This window comes from Aptenodytes patagonicus, chromosome 5 (assembly GCF_965638725.1).
Source record: "Aptenodytes patagonicus chromosome 5, bAptPat1.pri.cur, whole genome shotgun sequence".
Lineage (NCBI taxonomy): Eukaryota > Metazoa > Chordata > Aves > Sphenisciformes > Spheniscidae > Aptenodytes > Aptenodytes patagonicus.
The window spans coordinates 67750557-67773460 of record NC_134953.1 but is presented as its reverse complement, the minus strand read 5'-3'; the positions used below and the strand labels follow the sequence as shown (position 1 = coordinate 67773460).

At 43.6% G+C, this 22904-nt stretch overlaps 2 protein-coding genes across 4 annotated transcripts; one reads left to right on the top strand and one right to left on the bottom strand.

Annotated features, from left to right (window-relative positions):
• Positions 1-385: 385 nt before the first annotated feature.
• Positions 386-2938, top strand: TMEM69 (transmembrane protein 69). Of its 3 annotated transcripts, none has more exons than XM_076340306.1 (3): positions 386-503; positions 1115-1177; positions 1884-2938. In XM_076340306.1, exons 2-3 carry the CDS (start codon positions 1133-1135, stop codon positions 2610-2612), a joined length of 774 nt encoding a protein of 257 aa, XP_076196421.1. In that variant the 5' UTR covers positions 386-503; positions 1115-1132; the 3' UTR covers positions 2613-2938. The 3 variants fall into 3 exon arrangements, with proteins under 3 accessions (XP_076196421.1, XP_076196422.1, XP_076196420.1); XM_076340307.1 differs by having other exon boundaries at positions 386-674; XM_076340305.1 differs by having other exon boundaries at positions 386-696.
• Positions 2939-4791: 1853 nt separating this feature from the next.
• Positions 4792-12111, bottom strand: IPP (intracisternal A particle-promoted polypeptide). Its single transcript, XM_076340303.1, has 8 exons — positions 11797-12111; positions 11252-11683; positions 10776-10931; positions 9873-10040; positions 8919-9056; positions 8497-8619; positions 7597-7817; positions 4792-6642 (listed from the first exon to the last, which is right to left on the bottom strand). The coding sequence occupies exons 1-8, from the start codon at positions 12083-12085 to the stop codon at positions 6418-6420; spliced, it is 1752 nt and encodes a 583-aa protein (XP_076196418.1). The 5' UTR covers positions 12086-12111; the 3' UTR covers positions 4792-6417.
• Positions 12112-22904: the final 10793 nt, after the last annotated feature.

The window sequence follows — 22904 nt, the reverse complement described above, 5'->3', positions numbered from 1 at the left end:
CCGCCAGGCCGCCGCGCCTTTCCGCGTGAGCGGGGTTTGCCCGCTGCGGAGATCCCGAAGCCTAGAAAGCAGGAGCGGCCCCCCCGCCCAGCACGGCAACCGGCCGCAGCCCTCGGGCTGGGAGCGAGCGGGGCTGCCGCAGCGGCAGGGGAAGGCGCGTGCCTTTTCGGCTCTGCTGTCCCCCCTCTCAAGCACGTCAGGGACCGGGACCGCCGGCTCTGGCGGGTGCCACACACACCTGGGCGCTTCCCCGGCCAGCGGAACGAGACGGGCCGTCTCTGTTCCCGCCCGGACTTGCACCGCTGTGCGCCGGGCCCCGCTGGAGCGCTTCCCGGGGCACCGGAAGCCGCCTCAGCGCGGAGGCTCGGGGCCGAGACAGCCGGGGAGGCCGCGGGCAGGAGCCGCTCGGTACCGCCGTGGTCGGGGCTCAGGCCGCGCCCGGCCGGCTGCAGCGCCCCGCGCGTTCCCCGGTCGGCAGCGCGGGTCCTCCGTGCCAGCCCGGGGTGAGCGTCCTCGGCCCGGTGGGACCCGCATCTCTCCCGGACACATTGCTTCTCCTCTCCCCTTTCCCTCCGGGCCGGGGCTTTCGGCGCGCGGAGCCGCCCCCCTTCCCTGGAGCAGCAGGACCGGGAACTGGGGAGTCAAGTCCGCCGGCGAGCTGCTTACCCTTCCCGGTTAGCTTTGTCCCCCATACAGGTAGCTTACCTGCAGCTCGCGGTGCGATGAAGTTTTCCACTTCTCAATGGTTAGGGATCGTTTTTTCCATCTGTAAGGAGTTGGTCCTTTATCAGCTGCGCGCAGGCATTTAGCCCGTCAAAAGGAGACGATCCATAAACGGGAAAGCCATCACCTGTTCACCATCACTCAGTTCTTTAACTGGAAATCGTTCTTGTAACAATTATTACAACTTTAGAACTTCAGTTCGTAGAGCTACCTGAAACAAAATATCCTGTAGTGGGTAAATAAGGATTGAGTACGTAAAACGTTTGTCTTTAAATGCACGTCTGTAAGAGTCTTGCATCTTGTAAACAAGTCTAGACTGTGACTTAACTTTGGACATAAGACAAACTCAGCTATTCATCAGTTTCAGACCTTCTGAATTTTTCTGTTTTAGGGTCTTGATAAAGCAAATATGTTTCCTCTCATACAACGATGCTGCTTCCACACACCTTTCAAAGTAAGTTTCTGAAGCCGTCTTTGCTGTCTGTATTTCTTTAAAAGTAAAATAGCAAAAGGTATGACTGGAGCATTGGGGGGGGGGGGGGGGGGGGGGGAAGGTGACTTACAAGTTTGAGTAGCCACATGTTTGTCACTCAGCTTTTCTGAGAGAATTCCTAGTTTCTACAGCAGCTTTTAGCCAAAGCTAAGATACTTCTTTTATAAAACAAATGTTACCGTCTAAAGGTCTTTTTTCCTCTCTTTGGTAGAGTGGTGAGGGGATAGTCGCTAGTTTCTGGGGTGACCTCGTCCTACTTCCGTCATAATTTTGTATTCTACTCTGAAAAGGACTGATACATCTTAACTTAAAACTGCCTGAAGAATGCATGTGTGGGTGGAAGGATGGAAGGTGGACATACAAACCTTTGAGTGTGAAGTAAGAGAGTGAGTTAAAGAGTAAAAGAGTTACTCACTCTGAGAGTGAGTAAGCAAAAGTAAGCAAAGCTTACTCACTATGAAGAGTTGCTCTTCATCAACTAGCTTGTGAAAGCTGTGTCAGTTAGCTTAATGAGTTAAATTAAAAGCACCTGAAAACCGAGGAAGGGCAGCTGTCACGTGACCTGCCTTGGAAAAGTACTTGGTACAGTATTTCATAGGTAGTTTAGGTAACTGTAGATCTGTAAGCCTACACGGTAAGGTGTTCAGAATAAGTTTTATAATTGCAGCTCCAGAAGTTAATTGGTCCCAGACTACTACTGTATGGAAAGAATAAGACAACTTGCTCTTCTCTCGGCCTCCGTCTGCAGAGAGACGTGTGTCTTCTCTCAAGATCTCCAAGCCTCAACCCAGCGTCAGTATATGCAGCCAAGCTCCAGGCTTTTCACACCTCTCTCCCCTTCTTCAAGAAGAAAACCCCCAAGGAATCTGAGAGGAAAGACTCGGGCATATTGCAACAAAGCATGAAATCACTAAAGGATTCTCCAAAGCCAGCCCTTTACTTAAGCCTTGCAGGGCTAATTCCATTTGTTTTTGTGCCGCTGTCAATGGCCGTCCAAGGGACCTACTACCCAGAGCTGGCGTTTGCTCAGATTACATATGGTGCCGTAACACTCTCTTTCCTAGGAGGAATGAGGTGGGGGTTTGCTCTACCAGAAAACAGCCCGGCCAAGCCAGACTGGCTGAACCTGGCTAACAGTACAGTTCCTCCTGTACTTGCCTGGCAAGCCTTACTTTTTAAAGATACCACTCATGGTGCAATAATGCTAGTAATGGCCTTAGGGATAGCACTACATTATGACGTTTCCCTTCTTCCTACTTACCCTAGGTGGTTTAAAGTACTGAGGGTAGCGGGAACAGTGGTGATGGTATTATCACTATTGGCTACTGCAACGTTGAAGGCTGTTTCAGAGGAGCCGCTAAGTAACAGCAGAAATAAATGGCAGAACACAAAATAGTACATCAATAGCAAAAAGCTATTTATCTGCCAATAAGGTATGTGTATTGAGTTCCAGGGGAAATAAAGACGACTTAGTGCTTTTAAGTCATAAGATGGCAGTGATCAAGATGCTTATTCTCAAAGTAAACAACTTAGCAAGTTTAATAGGGAAGGATTGTAAATACCGTTGACTTCCAAGGCAGGCATGACTCTGTCCTTATCTGTAGAAGAAAGTATCACTCTTGAATGAGATGTTACTGTCATATGAATTTAAAATGGAGATTGAAATGACATGGATATGAATTGCTCTATGCTGAATTATTAAAGTATCTGGTTTAACTATAATGCATGACAATGTTCTGTGGTGGGGAGAACAACTGTGTAGTCATAAACAGTAACAAGGTGAGAGCAGCTCTTCTAGTTTAGTGTTTAAAGAAGCAGCAGAGAATTATGTAAAAGTACATACATGTTCAATTCCTATGTTGTGGAAATGCAAAAAAAGATAAAACTCTTCTCTGTCTTACTTCAACTGAGAAGATGCTGAGAATGCTATGATGTGATTAAGTGCTAGTCAGGTAAGAATGGATAGGCAAGGTTTGTTTGCAGTGGCAAAACCAAGGTCAGCACTCACCTAAAACATGTCATCCAGCTGCTGCAATGGAGTGGGAAAAGCTAGAAGGGGAAGCTTTGCATCCTCGACAAGGTGCCATAAGAGACAGAAGGTTAGCTTCCTACTCAGGCTTACTTAAATAAAAAAAGATACCTCGGCCAGCTGTTCCTAGGTTTTGTTTGGACTTAGGGCTGCCTAGCCAAGGAAGCTGCATGCAACATAGCCATAAAGGCCTGTCATACTCCTAAATTAAAGTACTATCAAACGATTATATGACACAAGGACTCCATCGCTGGCACTAGGGGATCAGATAATGGGATTGAAAGTAGTTTGTGTCTTCTCCCTCCTTAAAACTCATTTTATTTGAGCACCCAGGGCAGGTACAAATGGACTTGTAGCCTGCAAACCCTCCGTGATGGGCCAATTATTGAAAATACTGCAGGAGCATATGCTCTTTGTACTTAAGTCTTCCTAACACATCATTTAGGGGAAGAAGATACAATGTAAGTCACATAGATTTTTCTTTTCAGCTACCTCAAGAAACCTACAAAATTGTTATGTGCGCATATTCACTGTAGGCTTTTTATCTTAAGTGTTCTTTAAGTACAGTAAGATGCAAGAAGAAAGCTGAAAAGGGACATCCACACACATTCTTAGGACTGATTTAGATAATCCTCATAGTTCTCTTAAAGCACTGTTCTTCATTGTTGTGCTATACAGAATAAAGCATGTACTGTCACTTAAAATTTTTTCCTTCTGCAAAGAACAGGTGTTTAAGAAACCTGCCTATCCTGAAGATAGAGCCATCTTCTTGTATATTGCTGAAACAGCAACTATGTACATGAGCCTCTAACTTTCGTAACCTGTTAACCTTTACATGTTAACAGCATCATACATCTGAAACGATGATGTATTTCAGTGCTCTCTGAATATAAAGGAAGTAAAATTGAGTTTGTAAATGAAAACAGTTCTTGTATTCTTTCTTACTTAGACATGATGTTTTTTAAGATGGGTCCAGAGAAGAGTACTGCCTTTGGCTTGGTTCAGGGAAAGAGGTGCTGAGTATCAGAGACCATAATCAACCGACTTCAAAGTTTGATTCAAACGTGATAGAATCAACCACAAAAACTGGAGAAGGTAACTTCATATAACAGCGGACTCCTGCAAGCTCCACTAAACAGAAGTTTATGGGTAGGGATCAGAAGTAAACTAGTTCCCAAACTAATAAAATACAGCTAAGGTAATGTTTCTTAAATGGTTCACGAGGGATCCTGAAATGTAGAGAAGAAAGCCTAAGAAATACTACCTATCCTTTGATCCCAGAGAGGGCTGCACAGAGCTGGCAAGGCAGCCAGACTTACAAGAAGTCCGAGTGATTTTACACTGAGAGAAATACATGAGTGTTTTACTATAGAAGTGTTACTTGCACCTTTCAAATAGTCAATGTTTATAACCAATCTTTCCTAGTGTCCTACTGGGAAATAGGGTTTCCAGTAAAAAAACAAAAAAAACAACAAGAAAAAAAAGAAAGTGGCAGCGATACAACTCATTATGATAGGAAAGCAACCTATTCAAAAGCATTCCACGGTCAGTTCTGAAAATGCATTTTATTATGAAAAACTGTTTAAAACAAGCTTAAACTTGGGAAAAAAAAAAGAATAGACATTAGTTCACACACATAAGAAATCCTTTTGAAGTAAAAGCACACACAAGATTATAGAATGGTCAGAGAAACAAATGCTCCATCACCTAACATGTTTTAGCCTGGCAATCTCCCAGCCCTATGTTAGAATGTAAGACCTAGATTCTTAGGGTACCTGCGACACTCACCTTGGAGGCTTTTATTCATGTATTAATTTGTTAATTTTACACAGGGGATATTGATCTAGGCAGTATGAATGCTCCTTTGTCTACACAGTGCAGGCTTCCTGTTTTGTGACATTCCAGTTGTGGTTTTGTGTTCTAGAATAACACTGTCTATCAAAGTTCAAGCAGCCTTACTTCAGACTCCATCCAAATCATCCACAGCTGTGCAGAAAATGCAATCATATTGTGCAAAAAGCAACTTCAAGTACGTTAATTAAATGATTCTAGAAATAACTCTAAACCCCGGGTAGTATTGTTCTACTAAGAGTATCCAAGCTAAATACAAACCCCTTAAGACAAAACACACTAATAGCATCACTTTAATGCTGAATGCAGCTAATTCTATCACAAAACGCTCTGTCTGCTCAGATTTGGAAGAGGCAGGATACAAGATGTAGCAAGGATGAACGTGTGTACCTTGTAGAATAGCGTGTATTCCAATGCCAAGTCTCAGCATGTGTCACGCAGGGTAAAAACACATTTAACTAAGGGGGGGGGGGGGGAAGGGGGCAAAAGGCTTCCCCTGTATTTTTATACTAAGAGCAGTCCTAAACAGAACAGCTAATCTAAGGAATAGCATTTCCATTTAAAATTCATCAGAGCTTACACAAAAAGGAGCTCTACTGTCATCACTGATACCACTGAGAAGAAAAGCGTGTGCTGAAGCTCAATGACACTATTAGAACTGTGAGAATAACCTTCAAGAACAGGAAATTCTCAGCCACTTACCATCCAAGTTAGTGGGGTGGCCAGAAAGTAAATATCCAATTCATATTTAATGCCCATCATGTCCAGCAGCAGCAGCAAAGAGGCTCAAATGCGTCAAGGTTGTAAGTAGAGGTACCAAGTCTTCCCCATCTGTTACCTTCTCTTCCTTGTTTTCCACCAGAAAAGGACAACTAATGCTAACCAAGTAGCCCATCTGCTCTTATCTACAGGTAACTCCTAGCTGTCTATAGTAGCCTCCTTCCAGATGGTCAGGCCAGCTAAAGATGCTAGCTTTGGTGTACCTTAGAGAGTTAACAACCTGATTAATATCTCTAATGTGCTGGAATGATTTCTTCAGATTTTTACAGGACAAATTCACCATTTATTTCAGTGAGCTTAATCCAGTCATAAGAGGCATTCGTACTCTTAACAATACTTCCCGAGACAGACATTGGATAAGCCAATTTACTCTGAAGGGCAAGAGTTTTAATATTTCCTTTTGCTCAGGACAAGCCCTCTGATCTAATTCTCCACTGTCTCTACTGAAGCTCCTGTGTTAGAATAGGTTTCTGGCCAACGAAACCGGAAATCTGAGGAGACAGATTTACTCATTCCTTGAATGAGTTTTCTTCTGTGAGTTTTACAGCACAGCTACACCTCCTTCGCAGCGGCTGGTGATCATGTTGGCAATTTCAGTCCAACTGTCCATATGAGGGTTATAAACTTCAACAGAGTCAGAGGTTACCGGAGCAGCAAAATCATGACTGGGAGCTCGGCCTCCCGAGGCATAAAGAAATCCATTCACAGCCACAACACAAACACCAGCTCTTGGTATCTTCATTGATGCAACTTCAACCCACTTTTCCTAATGAGAAGGTGAAAGAGTCAACAAGTAGTTTTAGGGTAAGCCCTGATTCTGATAAAAGTAACTTTTAAAGCTTGAAGACTGAAACATATACAAAGAACACTACACATACACTTCACAGGCTCAAACATGGTATGTGTACAGTATCAAGAGGATATCAAGACTGAAATGACAACACTTTCAAAAGTGGTCCAAATCATGCTAGTCACTAAAGGACAGATCACATACTGTCTGTACACAACAACCCTCCCTTTCTTCAGTCACTGCAAGATGCAGTCTGTCTCCAGAACAGAGAATGGTACAGAGTTTGAGGTGGGAAATAAGGAAAATTTGATTAAATTCCAAATGTGAAACAGAATGGCACACTGGATTGTGTTCTGCTTTTAACACTAGCAACTGTTCAAAGGGCATCATATAAACATGAGCAATAATAGTCAGGAATAATTTCCTATCTTATTCAAAAGTTTAAGTGTTCAAAGAGATTTTTCTGGTCATGCTGAAACACCACTACATTTTGATGCAGAAGAAAGATCCTCAACTTCTGCAACAAAGGGCAACTCTTACTTTTTCCAGGGAGTTTTTTTCTCTCTAGTCAGATTATTGACCATTCTATCACAGAGGGGGAATCTATCCCCCCATCTTAACCCTAACAAGTATTTACCAAACTACAGTATATTCATGCATCACCAGTATTGGTTAGCTTTCAGTTTCCCAAAAGCATGCATACAATCTTCATAAACACTAAGTCAGATAGCAAGATTCTACAGACTGGTTAGGACAGAAAGACCCTGAGGTCACTGAAGCTTTGTTTCACTCAGATTACCAGCCAGTAGTGAAAAGGAAATGGAATTCCCAATTTTTTTCTTTTTAAAGAAAAGAAGCAGGCTACCTCTATAGCATCTTACACAAAATTGATGCAATCTACATTTATGAAAGAAAGGGGCACTACCACACCTCTTCAAAGGAGTATCTTTCTACAGTAGCAAGTGCATCCTGAGATTCATTCCAGCCTCCCACAGCATAGATACAATCGTTGAGAGCAGCTACACCAAGATACGCTCTTCGGGTGCCCATTGGAGCGAGCTCAGACCAGCGCTTAGATATTGGGTCGTAGACTTCAACAGAACGTAGCTCTACTCCTTCATTGCTGATACCACCAACAACATAAATCAAACCTGTAGAAACAGAGTTTTTTCTCTGTTAGGTTTCATAATACAAAAGTTTGAAAGACAGATAATGTTTGTCACAATACAAATTTCAGCCTGACATTAAGATGGTTTAAGAATGCCAGACAGAAGTTCTCCATTTGTCCAGTAGTAGTATAGATAAAGCTTTCAAATGAGTAACTTGAGGCTCAAGCACTAGAAGCTCTGATGAAAGCAATAATTAATCAAGTGTGGGGAGAGAATTCAGAGGGCTGCAAATGCTGACCAGGCCTGGATCAAATGCTTAATAAGCACATTTATAAATCAAGTCTTTAGACATGTCTGTCTTAAAATAACCTGTGGCAACTCTTCAGATTGTCACAAAGACACACACAAACCCAAACATGGGAGGTAAATGAAAGCAGTATCAGGAAGGACAATCAACTATTAAAGACTATCTGGATAACCATACTGGCAGCCACGTAAAAACTGTTTTCATGAGTCAAAAGGCAGAAGACAGAGAACTTCATAATCTTTGAGTTCTGTAGAATTAAAAATATGGTACTAAAAGGACAAATAAGTGAGGCACAAGCTTGTGCAACTGACAGCACAGTACAAGACAAAGGTAAAAATTCATGACCGAAACATAAAGCTTCAAAATCCAATGGCTCTTGGAACTGTTTATGGATACAAACTTAACAATATTCACCTTGCATTTCACAACACCCAAAGCAGTAACGGGGCACAGCCATGCTTCCCACCACATCCCAACTATTTTCTTCAGGATCAAATCTTTCAATTGTGTTGCCGATCTCTGCTCCAACCCAACCTCCTGCAAATAACAGCATACACAGGAAAGAATTTAATGGCATGAAGCTGTGTGTTAGCTGCATTTTTAGACATATAGTGCACTGTTCCAGGACAGACTAATTCTGAAACCAGCATGTAATCCACAATGGAAATAAGTTATAACTGAACAATAACTAATCCACAAAGATCTGGTATACTAATGCTCATGTAAACAGCTGTTTTTCAAAACTTAAGTTTGCAAATTTGCAACACCAAGATGTAATATTTAAGATCAAATCAATTTACAAGTTCCGTGAATTAATACCTTTAAAATTAACTTACCCAAAGCATAGATAGCACCATAGCATGTGCATACTCCCAGTCCACAACGGGGATGGTTCATGGAAGCGACAGTGGTCCACTGCTTAGTAACAGGATCATAACATTCAGTACAGTCAAAAATCATCGAGTCCTTCTCACCTGTATAGTAAGAGCAAGAACCGAGACAGGGGAAACACAGTGTTTTGCACTGCAGATACAGAAGCATTCTTCAACTCCTTCCAGGACAGACAACATTTGAATACAAGATCTTTCTTTCAGCTAGCCAAACGGCCAAAATAGCAAAAGCTTCATTTATACCTAGAACTGAATCATCACTAGGAACAGCTTTCATCAACAGTTCCCTGAAACACTACTGAAAACATCAGAGGGGTGAACAACCACAGTGCTACACACTTTTTACTCCGCAGCACAACTGACAGGGTTTTCAAGACCAAAGAATGTGTTCTGCGGTGACAAAAACAGTATACGTATGCATTCTTTAATGATGGGCTGGTAGAGCTACTCATCACATCCTTGTGCAAACATATATAACAAGCCTTTTCAGGTAGGCAGACCACAAGTGGTCTGTCCTGTACTACTGCCTTTTATGCTACGGGCTTCTGCTAGACTACGAGTGAGAAAAGAAATGCTATTAGTGGTGGTACACAAAGTCTGCAGTATATCCAGCATCTCTTAGTATATCTGCACATGTCCATATGCTTACCTGTGAGTTGCTATACCATGAGGGGAGAGCAGCTTAGTAAAAAATGGCCAACACAGGAGCCCAAACAGGCATTCACAGAGCAGTGATGGTAGAAAACCAAGGAACTCCAATCCAATTGTTATTATATCTAGAAGTTGTATTATCTACTGTTGGGTTCCTCAGAACCACTTACAGGAAGAATAATTTTAAAAATCTCCATCCATAAGTTCTCTAATATCCATGTAACAAAGAAAGCATATTTCAGCTGTTACCTCCAATGGCATAGACCATTCCTCCCACCACAGCCACACCCAGCCCACTCCGGGCCTGGTGGAGAGAGGACACTGTGGTCCAGTAGTGGCTGAAGGTGTCAAATCGCTCCACACAGCTGAGGGCTCTACTGTCACTCCAGCGTCCCCCTTGCAGTCGGGTGTACCCACCTGGAAAGTAAGTGGAAAGATCATGGCTGAGTAACAGATTCCTGCTCATCCCCATGCTCCTAAATCTAAACCATAGAAAAAAATGACAGTTACAGCCATTAGCCACTTTTAGAAGGAACTGGACTTTTCCAAGAAGCACTGTTTCTCCAGCACACAAAGAATGGTTACCTTGAAGGTCACGTAACTTGTACCTGAGCTGACTACTTCACCACAACACTATAAACATTACTGTTCATGTTCTCAGTAAAATGCAGAGACCAGCCAACATCCTTTGGTGTTACTTCCCACAGGGTGAAATAAGAGCATTCCCTTCCAATACAAAGCTCCAGCTTTGCTGAAAACTTGCAATTTCAAGTATTGCATCACATGAACCAAAGTATTCTGGACAGAGAAGACTTTCAGGAGAACAAGGAGTGCAGTGAATTTGCATATACCATTCCAGCAGTGAACCATGGGCAAATCCTCTGCTGATTTGTAGCTTTCCACCCAAGGCAAATAATTTCTAGAAGGCAAATCTAGGCTTTGAATGCCATGTTGTAATGGCGTGAAATGTGAATGCTACCCTTCTGTGCAATTCTAAGGAGAAAGCAGCTAACATGGTAACTCAGCCAGATTAAATATTTTGCTATTTTTATATCTTTTGATTAAAAAAAAATCCAGTACCCCTTTTGGTACTGTAATATGAGATACTACTTCATCATTTGTTTTACAAGGTTCAAACAGCCACATTCTAACCTACTGCATAAAGGTACTTCCTGGCTTTCCTCCGGGGACGACCTTTAGAAGCTTGCAGAAAACTGCTGACCTTGTTCTCTTTGGGAGATTTACAGACTTCACAATATTCTTTCAACAGAGTTTGCAGGGCCACCCGAAGGCTGAAATCTGGAATACCTTGAGGAAAAAAGCAGATGAAAAAAGACGTAGTGAAAAATTACAGACAATAAGTAATTCAGCTGTAGAAAAGTTACTAGCGTCTCCTAAAACAGCAGGCAAATCAAGATTGCCTACTTTTATACGACTTTTTCAAAAGCATGTTTTTAAAGTAAGCTGTGCTCATTTGTTAAAAAGTAGAATTTGTTTGGATAGAGTAAATCTTTTCAGTCATCGCGCTATTAATTTTAAAAAAGCCATAAAAATCCAGTAACTCTTAACAACCCATGGTTTGCTCAAATCCAAACATCTGAAATTGTGTCTTCTCTTCTTTCACTTACTTTCTATGTATTTTAGTAGCCTTTGTGCTGGCAGCAGAGGGAATCGAACAGGCTCCAGTACTTCTACGACGTATTTCTTTCTTTTTCCCACATCCTTCAAAATCCATTGCATTGCCGCTATGAAAACCTGGTACTCGTCCTCGATGCTCAGGTCCTCACTTCGCAAGATCTTAATCAGCTGCTCTTTAGTCAGCGCCAGGAACTCCTCCCCGCTCTGCACCTCCAGGAAGTGCGCGTGGATGTAGCTCTCGGTGAACTCCATCAAGTCGTGACAGGCGATCTGCTCGGAGAACTGGAAGAGGCCGATGCAGTTCAGCGGGTCGATCTGCCCCTTCAGGAACTCGCAGCAGAGCTCCACCACCTCGGTGAGCTGCAGCATGTCGGCGGCGACGATCAGCTCCTGAACGTTGTGCTCCCCGATGCTCACCACCCCTGCGGGCACGCACACGACAGCGGGGCTCCGCTCGAGGCTGCGGCCCTTGGGCGACCACCACCCCGGCCCGGCCGTCGGGCAACCGTCCCCGCCGCCCCCCGTCAGCCGTTACCTGTGTAGATGAAGTCTAGGAGCGTGTGGAAAGTGCCCGCCTCGACGCCCGCGATCCGCACCACATCCCGGCCGGACTCCTTCATGCCGCCCGCGAAGAGCGCCGCGAAGTAGGGGCTGCTGGCCGCCAGCACCAGGCGGTGCACGGCGAACGCCTCCGGGCCCACCTCCAGCCGCACGTCGCAGAAGCTCTGCCCGGCCCGCAACCGGTTGATCTGGGCCAGGAGGAGGCGGGCGTGCCGGTCGGAGAAGGAACTCCCGCCGCCCTTCGCCGCAGCGGCGCACGCCATAGCGCTCCCCGAAGTGGCGGCACCTTCCCCCCCCGCCCCCTGCCTCCCTGAGGGGCACCGCTGGCGCACGCGCACCGGGCCCGCGGCGCCCAGCTCTGCCCTCCCGTGGCGCATGCGCGGGGGGGGCGCAGGCCGTCAGGGTGAGAGCGCGCTCGCTCGCCCCGCCGAAGGGGGTATGCCCGGCGACGGCGGGCTTCGTAAAAGAGGGCCTGCTGAGGTGTCCTGTGTGCTGAGCACCCTTCTCCCTCAGCGGGCGTAGGAGGCGGATCTGCCCCGCTTGTGGTACGTCTGTCTGATCCTTTGTCTTATGTGCTTGCATGGTCACTTGGCCCTGTGGAGCCGGTTCACCCCCGCAGGCACCTCCGGCCACTGCACCACGAGCTCGCTGCCTGCTCTGTGAGGAGCTTTCTTGTCTGTGGTTAAAGGTGGTCCCCTGCTAGGTTCGCTCACTGCGGCTGGTGCCGAGGTAACTGGTGAACGGCGGATGTGCCGTCACCGTATTTGCTGCCTTCACAATCTCTGTCCCTCGGTCATATTCCCTTCAGGCATGCTTCTGCAAACCGGACTCCTAGCCACCTTAACCTGTGCTTGTGAGAGAGAAACGTGGCAGTGTTGGGGAGAGACCACAGCTACCATCTGCCTGGGGGAACCCCAGAGATGGGAGGCAGGGGGAACTGCCGGTCGTTAGCTCAGGACTGTGGCATCAGAGCCAGCCCTGACTGGAGGCAGAGCCAGCCCACGCACCCCCTTTCTCTACAGTGTGATGCCCTGTTTGGGCCTTTCTCTTCATTCCAGCACAGATGTTTCATCACAGTGTCCTGTGCCCCCACCGTGTGGGCCACTGGGGTCAGCACTGATCCTGAGGTGCAGAGCATGCTTCCGTCTTAGTCTGTATAATTCACTGAGTCACTGCATGCCTGAGCACTGACCGAGGGATGAGCATCACGTACTGACACGCACATGGTCACTGGATCCAGCAGAGCTGGCACTGATTCTGAGAAAAAAGCATCCCTCCTGAGTTTTCCACAACCGTTCCAGCAACATGACATGCAGCCAAAGCAAAAAACAGAGCGCCTCTTGGAATGCTTCCATATCTGTTTACTGTGAGACTGGGAAAGAAAAATGTGTCTACTTACAGTTACAATGGTCATGGCCCCTCAGGCTTGTCTCATGATTCTGCGTTTCATTGTAATAACTTTTAAATGCGCTTCTGGAACGAATCTGAATCGTGATACTCTCTGGGGACTGTTGGTTTCTCCATTCATCAGCATTACATTCTTGACAGTGGAGTGGTAAAATTACCTTTCAAGCTGGTCTTAAAAAATACCCATACAAAATATAGATCTAGATAGGAAAATAAGGTTTCTGCAAGCACACATGGTTGGATGCATGCTGATATAGCTCAGTATAAATTTTAAGCTAGGCTAATAAATGTGTTGAGATTTTTCTTTCATTGATGAATCAGTAAAAGAAACCAGACCCCTCTCGCACTGACATTTTATTCATCGGAAGTGGCCTGTGAGTAAAAGGCTTAGAATTCTCCTAAATGCCAGTGGCTCAGTCGCTGGCTGATGTCAGCTGTTAGACACTTGGCCAGTACTAGGATTTCACAGCATAGCGCCAGATTTACAGACAAAAAATAGCGTTGCTGAGACTGCTAATTTTGCCCTGAAGGCCTGTCCTGTCCTGTATTAATGTGGTAGAATGGTTCTGCCTCCAGAAGAGGGCACTGCTTCAGCATGTTTCTTTTGTAACCACACAGAATCTGTACAAGGTGGAGCTAATGCTCCTATATACTATTGTGCATCTCCCAAAACAAGCTGTAGATTTTCAGGAATAAGTCTGAAAGTACATTTGATAGTGTGAAATTGCACTGTAATGAGGAGGCATTCGATTAACTAACGCCAAGAATGACAGTCATTGCAGTGAAGGAATTAAAAATGTCTTCAATTTTAATTTAATAGGGCCCTAACATATTTGCCAATAAGCCAGCTGAATGCTGACTGACACATAGGACAGGTGACAAAAAAGGCATGCCTTGTGCTCCTCAATGTGTCCCACTGGTCACTCCTGCACAGAAGTGCTGCTGTCACAGTACCAAAACCCCCCAGTGAGAAGAATCTCACAAACGAGCTATTCAGGCTTTCTCTTGAAAAACCCCTGTGCTGTGCCAGAGCGCCATAAAACATTGCAGTCCTCCTTGTGTTATCCCACAGAGGCCCATGGCTGCTCAGATTTCTCTGGCTGAAGGCTTCTCAGGAAAACCTTTCCAGATGCCTGGAAGATGTTCTGCTGAGCTAAGGTGTCTGTGCTCCCTCTCTCAAATCCTGCAGATGGTGCTGTTTCTACAGGATGATACGTTCGAACATGCAACAAAATGGGTGGCCAAAAGGTGTTGCATGTGTGGGTGTTGTAGTTCTCCTCTGTTACAGGAAGATCTTTGTTAGATCTAAGGTGGTTTTTTTTTTTTTTTTCCCTGAACTCCATAAAGATGGAGGGCTTTTAGTCTCAAAGAAACTAAAAGAAAAATAATTGATTTGAAAGTGCAGTTTTGCCTTTCTGCCTCTAGTCTGTCCATTATACCTATAGCTTTGGGGATCATTTTGACTTAGTATTCAAGCAGTATCCTTACCATGGTTGGCTGCTAAAATTCTCTCTTGCAGATGACACATGAAACTCAGGCCTTGACTATTTGTAGGTACAACAAACCCCGTGGGATGTTTGGTGATAGAGAGTCGCTTTCCATGAAAGTCAACCAGAATGTGCCAGGTCAAATTCCCCAGTTTCAATGGGTATGAAATCTTCACTTCCCTTTCCAAACTGCAGTGCATCTCTGCACTTTGTCCTCTGTGCTAGGGCATGTGCTATAATCTTTCAGTGGTACAGTCAGTTGCCATTTTAATTACTAATTACCCACTGTAGTTACTACTTGTATTATAATGCACTTGACCTATCAGATGAGAGGTGTTGGACAGCTTCACCAAAATGGAAAGGAGTTTACTTTGTGTTTTGGTGTCCAGGTCACAAAACCTTCACAGGATACAACCATTTCTGCTCCACTTCCCTGAGTTTCATAAGGACTTGAACTCAAACTTCTCCCAGGGAAGCCAAAATTGCAGAAGTACAGAGCCACCAAGAGTTTATGAGGACTAGAAATATCTCTAGTGCACTAAGCTACATCTCTTATACTTCCAAACTTCTCTCTTTTAAGGCCTGTGTTTGCCCAGGTGTCCCATTTACCCTGGATGCCATTGCATGCACAAAGCAATGATGCAGATCAGCAGTCTCTGTTGATGCACAGTTTAGTGGAGCGGTGGTGCTATGTGCTGCATGATGAATATGCAGCCCCTGGTAAGGGTAAGATGAGAGAGGCTGCTGGAGTTCACACTCATGCAACATGGAGGATGAGTGGAGGCTCCCTGGGTACTTTCAAGGTATTTCTCAAAGACAATGGTGGTTAACCCCTTATCACCCCAATGGGACTGGTTATCATGTTGTCTACTTAGCCAAAAGCCTCTAATGAGCTACAGGCACTAGATTCTAATTAGATACGTGCATAAACCTGTCATCAGCTTACATTTTTATGTGATACATAAGCTTTAGTGGATGAAGGAGCTTCCCTTCAGGGTCTGAATGTTTCCCATCTCAGTGGGTAAAAGCATTGTGCTTCACAGTGAGATAACACATTTTCCAGACTTAAGAGCCAGGCATGAGAACACTCTCTCTTGGCAGGTTTGGGCCAGGTCCAAGAGCTATTACTTTCATTCCTGTGAGGGTTAATGAATCTTGATGATTATGTGTGTGTGTGTGTAGGGTAGAGGTCTGAACTGGAATTGACCCAAAGATGGAGAGGAAGAGGGGTGCCCAAAGCTAGTCTTTCTGCACAGGCATCCCAGAATATAGGGCTTGTGTGAAAACTTTTAAGTTTTCACACTACCAGCAAGGTGGTGCTGGCTCTGTCCATTTCTCAGCTGAACTGCAAATGGCTAGGAAAACTGTAAAGCTCATTGAAGTGCCATGCTGAATGATTCTTCCCTCTCTCCTCTCCTCTCCTCTCCTCTCCTCTCCTCTCCTCTCCTCTCCTCTCCTCTCCTCTCCTCTCCTCTCCTCTCCTCTCCTCTCCTCTCCTCTCCTCTCCTCTCCTCTCCTCTCCTCTCCTCTCCTCTCCTCTCCTCTCCTCTCCTCTCCTCTCCTCTCCTCTCCTCTCCTCTCCTCTCCTCTCCTCTCCTCTCCTCTCCTCTCCTCTCCTCTCCTCTCCTCTCCTCTCCTCTCCTCTCCTCTCCTCTCCTCTCCTCCCCTCCCCTCCCCTCCCCTCCTCTCCGTCTTTAGAAGCCTTTGTGAACTCTTCTGTGTATTTTGGAATTTGTAATTAAGTATTTTTATTACTTTCACTGTAATATGGCTTCAGGTAAAGGTGACATTAAGGTAACTGCCTGATATCAGAGTTGTCAGTCCAGACAAGTTTAGCATTCTTGAACGGGGTAACTCTCCTGAGTATCCACATTGCACCAAAGGTACTGAGAAGCAGGCTGTGCTAGAGTCCAGCTGAGTGGGGTGATGCCCTCCAATGACCAGCCGTACCCCGGTGAGCCATTTGGCAGGCAGCAAAAGTGGGGAGCATGTCTGAGCTGCAGGAGCCTCCAGAGAGAATGTGACGTTCCCAGTGAGTAATGCACAGATAATGGCTTGTGATTTCAGGAGCATTGGCAATATTTCCCTGCTGTGTGTTCCAGGCTTCACCTTCACAATAGTGTTGGGTAGAAAGGTGATTGGTGTATGATAAAAAGTAATAAAAAAAAGAAAAACCTTTTCAGTCTTAAAGTATGCCCTAGCGATCAAAGGATTGTGTCATCTGACCTACTTGTGTGGAGAGGTTCATGTTCTGGGTACACTTACCTAGCAGGAAGTTTGGAGGAATTCCAGTGAAACTGGGAATGTTGTGCAACATGCATGGCTACAGTTCCCCACCAGTTAGAAGATTCTTGTGTTTAAGCCATAGATCTGGAGCAATTCCAGGCAATTAGATTTAAAGTAAACATCCTGGATGCAGTGTGTCAGATACTAGCACAATATTGTTTTAGTCTTTCTCATTTCTCCTGTGGGAATAATCATTCCATGAAGAAGGAAAGTGATCTAATGAGAGACTTAACTCAAGAGCTTGAACACTGAATTAATCACAGCTGTCTGAGAGGGGAACCAAGGCAAACTCCACAGAGAGCTCACTGCATTTCCAAGGAAGGAGGCCAAAAGAATACTAAGACTCGGATAGCAGTTGGTGATCAAAACAGAGGCAGGAGAGAGATGCTTTTAGTAGCTAAAGGGAAGCAAAACTGTGCAGCAGAGAGAGCTTCCCCCCTCATTTCTCTGAGAAGTTAAATCTCAGTAGTAGGGGATCGCTGCAACTTTTTCTTGGAGATGTTGAAAGTTGCCAGATCGCTGGGGTCTGATCCTCACTGTGTCCTCACACTTACCTGAAGTAGATGATTGATTTCATAGCTTGGCTCTTTTTTCACTGTTGTCTAGAGTTGTCCTGCAGCTTCACGCTGAATTAGACCTGCTTGCTAAGGTGATTTTATCAAAGGTGCAGGTCTTTTTTTGCCAAAAGGAAAAATGAGTTGTGCTTGAGAATTATCCGTCTTCAGGCACATGGGACTTCTAGTCTTGCCATTAGGAAAGTTTGGCAATGTTTCAAACTGTAGTCCAAACCCTAATGCTTTTTGGACTCTTTACTTAACTCTTCTTGTCTAAATCACCGTGTTCCCTTGGATAATAAAGTAGAGCAAACACACAACAGACCCATGAGCTGTCTAGAGCATGTGGAATTTTTTTAAATAACTCCAAGTTATGCAAACCTTTTGAACAGAAAAAAGGAAGGAAAATAACCAGAGAATGTGCATAAATTCAGCTAATTTTATTCTCTTTATTTTATATAGTCATTAGATATATACCAGGAGCATGTTTGCTCTCCTAGAAGGTATTGCGCTTGTGTTGACAGAGCTTGTGAGCTGATTTCATTGAGAAGATGGATAGAGTTAAACTCTGCCTGATACCCACCACATTCCACAGCCTGTGTGTGCAGTGGGGTCGTTCCAGAAGCAGTGCTTCCGTGGAATGTGAGATACGTCACAAACTCCGTGAGTAACTGTTAGTAGGATGTCTGCAGGTCCTGCATCTGCTTGCTTTGTGAGTCAGGACATCCAGGGCTCCGCATACACTGAAGCCTTAAAAGATTAAAACTTCCACAGTGTAACATTTGAACTGTAAATGGCATAGGTTGCTACTACACATCCCAGCTCCTTGGCCGCTCTGCTGTTCCCTTGCCATGTATTTCCCTGAATGAATTTTTTCCTTGATTTACCTTTCCTCAGTGCAAGCATTTTTCATCTCCCTTTTCAGAATTTCACCCTTGGGGGCTTGGACTAGTTCTCTGGTTAGAAAGATTATTTTTATTCTAATCTTGTCCTTCAAAGTGCTTGCAAAATCTCTACTTCATTGTCTGAGTAAACTAAAGTGTTGACTAGAATCAGAACAGACCCTTTGGGATTCCTAACAGAAGACCTGTCTGATATTAATGACAACATACTCATAGTAATATTTTAATATATTTTTTAACAGTTGTGCACCCATGTTATGGTGATTTCGTTTGCACTTTGGTTTTTTCAGTTTGCTTATCAGAATGTTACATCAAATGTTACCAAAACCCTTAAAAGGCCATATCTCATCTACAGCTTTCCCTTTTTCTGCAGGCTCGTTGTCTCTCAGCAAGGGAAATTATCCTGTTTTGACATTATTTGTCTTAAGTAATCTAACAATTATTATTTTTATAATTTCGTTATCCTTCAAGGTGCATGGAAATGCATTGTTAATAACTTGTTCTATTTTTTGGATGCTCAGGTTTTTGCAATATTTTATTTCATAAAATCTCTTTTATAATTTTTGCATGATAACTTTCGTCCAGAGATCACCTTACAAAGTGCAACTCCATTTGCAGTGTGAAATAAGGCTCTGAAACAGAACTTGTCCGTGCTAGTCCTAGTTCTGCAATACTTGCAATGATCAGATAACTTTTTTACTGACTCTCTCCCACTGACTCAGTTTGCTTCTCACTATTTATTTTCCTCTCAGGTATATTTTGAAGATTAATGAATATTTATAAAATGCTCTGAGTGAAACCTGCACATGAAAAATGCAACAGAAGTTGAAAATGTCATCATGACTGATGCTTATTATTTTTTAAAAAGGAAGCTATATTGTAATCAATATCCATGCAGAATTAAGAACTATAAAAATAGAGCGAGGACTCTAAAGGTACTACAGGAAATTGTGGCTGGCACAACTAAACTGAAGGTGAAAGCAACTGCGTAACCTGAAGAAAGCCTTGCAATGGCACAAGATACAGTGGGCAAGTTTTGTTAATAATGCTTAGTATTGACATATAGGCAGGATGAAGTATTTGTATTACAGAAGGATGATGAAATCCTTTTCAGTCTGCAAGTAATTAAAGATGAGGTTCATCATCATAAGTAACAATAATTTTAAAGCAGCAGGCTCAGATAACCTATACTAAAGAGCTCTAACAGAACTGTCAAGAGAGATCTCATTTGTAATAACTCCTGGCATTTCAGTGAAATTTCAGAAGATTCATAGTATTGTGCCAATGTTTAAGGAAAGAAAAATAAATAAACAGAGCAAGCAGGATGACCCAGCTAGCTGTGTTATGGTTAACGTGACACCAGTCCCAAGTAGTACAGTACAAAAGCTGATACTTAGCCAGGTAGTAAATAAGTCAGTAATTGGCAATAATTTTTATCAACATTGTCTTGTTGATAAATCCAATTTAATTTATTGACAAAGGTTGTAAGTCTCTTTCCTACAGATTAGTGTAGGAACATGTTTCACAACGTATTTCACAAAGCATTTGATCTACTGTTGTGACGTTTTGATAAAGATCTTAGTCGAGTCTAGTGTCACTAAATAGAGACATTTCAGTTGTCTGGGCCAGCGTGTGTCCAGAAGCAGGGCACGTGCTTTTGAGTGCATAGCAGGCACTTACCAAATCAGGTCAGCGTTAGCTGGGGATGTCTGGCAATCATCAGTAACTTGGATCTTTCTTTTCCCTGCTTCATCTTCACGGTGTATTGTTGTAGTCTGATTTTTAGTCATTTGTGTTATTTTTAATTTTGCTTTATCTGAGTTATCCTAGCCTTTTTGTAAATGTAAAATCACCACTGATGATAGCATTTCTGAGTGACAGAGAGATTGTCTAAGATGTAAATTACTGTGAGTAGAAAGCAGCTAGACAGAGCAAACGGTGGCTCAGGAAGGTTAGTCTATTCACATGAAGGTTTTGTAATACAGCCAAGTTCAAAGCAATAAGCCTAAGAGCTAAGATCACAGTTCACACCTCTGGGACCAGGGAGCTGTATAGTGGAAAAGAGTAACGCCAAGAAAAAATGAGGAATCGTAACACATGGACGCTGCAAAAAATCAGAATGATGCTCTTGTAGATGGGCAGTGCAATTAGGCAGAAATGTGTAGAGAGGCAGGGACATGGTGCTCTCGCTGTAGGTCACCCTTAACACTGCCATGGAGTACGGCTTTGATTTGTACAATTTAGGGAGGATATTCATGACTGGAGAGGGTATGGAGAAGAACTGTAAGTAGGACTTAAGGAGAGAGGGAATGTCTTACAATGACATATGTAAACTAAATAGAACTAAGACAGAGCTAATTGCTAAGGAGCAATTTGATCGTGTGTATGCGGCTGAGCAGAAAAGCAATGCTGAATACTGAAGAATTCTTTAATACAACAGGCTTTAGCAAAAAAACAGTAGCTGAAAGCTGAAACGACAAGTGTTAAATTAGGGATAATCTTTAACACTGAGGAAACAAATTATCAGGTGCATCGGACAATTCTCCATTATTTGGAGTTTTAAATCAAGACTGAAAGTCTTTCTGGATGATAACTTGCATTTGAATAAAACATATCTGGATCAATGGAAGAATGACCAAGAGGTATGGGACAATTTCTATGATATTGAGTAGTTCTTGACTTTTTGGCTTAGAAAAGAGATGACCTAGAGGAAATAGGGCAGCCCTGAAAAATTATTTGGGTCACAAAAGAGTTAAATCGTTTGCTTAGGGGTACATCATGAGTCAGTGGGAAAGCTACGAATAGGAACGAAATGCATTGTTTTGGTCCCTTAGCTGCTGTAGGATCCAGTGCTGTTCAAGAGCACGCAATAACCACTCTCATGGGTCATCTTGAAACTAAGCATGGAAGAACTGTTTGTTGAGAGTGCTTTCAAGAGTAATGTAGCCAGGGCAAAGAGAATAAAGTGGAATGGGAAGAAGAAGGGCAGAGACACAGGCAGTGATGATTGTGCTATACTTAACAAAGAACGTGAAAGAAGTCTTTGGCCATGGTGATACAGAAAAAGTTGGTGTTATGGCAGAGGGGATAATTAATTCTTGAATTTTGAGCACAGCAAAATAAAAAGCAGGAAAATTTCTGCTCTGATTCAAGTGCAATAAAGAAGGACAGGAAAGAACAGAGTTAGTGAAATAGGGGGAAAAAAAGGACTGTCAAGAGCTTTACAGAAGACCAAATTCTTGTTCTTTCTTTTCAAACAGTAGAACCAACAAATTGAGTTAGCACGAAATACAGATGTGGCAAAGTATCATTCTAAAACCAATTCAGTGCTGGTAGGAATTAGTCCATTGTTAAATATACTGAGAAGCTGGTTGGAAGCAGAGCATGACCTAACGGGTCTAGCATTACTATTGCAGCTGTGTGAAACCATTCAAATAAATAAACAGCCCAGTGAAGAAAGTGTGCTGGATTTTTAAGATTCTTCTAGTTTAACAGGATGTGCCAAGTCATTGTTTTAACTGTGGGCCAGATCCTTAAATGCTCTAAGGTGCCTAGCTCCATAGCAAGCACTGACATGATGCTGATTTTCACAATTCAATAATCTGACCCCCCAAATTAAATCCTTCTCATTGTTTTCTTGGTGATACCACTATGAAAGGCTGTACAGAATGGCACAGACCTGTCCACTCTATAGCGATGTCAGAGGGAGCATGGATGCATAATTGAAAGGAGGATTTCATTCATCCTTACCTGACGAGTCCCTCTGGGACTGGTGAACATTTTGGTTTTACTTTGACCTTAACAGTGATGCTGGGAAGCAGAATTACTGGTGGGAGAAACCTGACTGGGGCCCTCCCTGACACTTCCGTTTGTCAGAGATCATTCTGTTTGGAATCATTCAGTGGGATTAATTGCACTCAAAATTATGCTTCAAATTCATATTGTAGGAGACTTTTTGTACTGCTGTTGTTTAAGGTAGAAGCCCAGTGCAACAGAATGTGCATACTGTATACTGGCAATATATGGATCCAGGGATTTATCTAGTACACCACAATCCCCTGTTTTGCAAGAATGTTTCTGAGATACAAAATAAATACATTTTCAGTGGTCAGTAGCCAGGTTCACGGACCTATTTCTGCCTGCAGCATTTCTTCTTTATCGGAGCAGAGCCAGGCACACAGGAACTTGTGAGAGGAGTGCTGCGTGCCTATGCTAATGAAGGGTTTGGGTTGAAGATTTGGTGCATTACTGGCATGGCCTTCCAGAGGTCTCTAGTTCTCACTATTCCACCTTAAGTCAGCAGGAGCTGCCTGTGCCTCTCCTCTTTGAAAGTCAACCCCTAGATATTACCTTCAGGCTTCTAGCTGTTCAGTTCATCACAAGATTACACTTGTGCTAACCTGTCTGGGAGCTTTGTGATGCAGATGCAAAAACATCAGAGAAAGA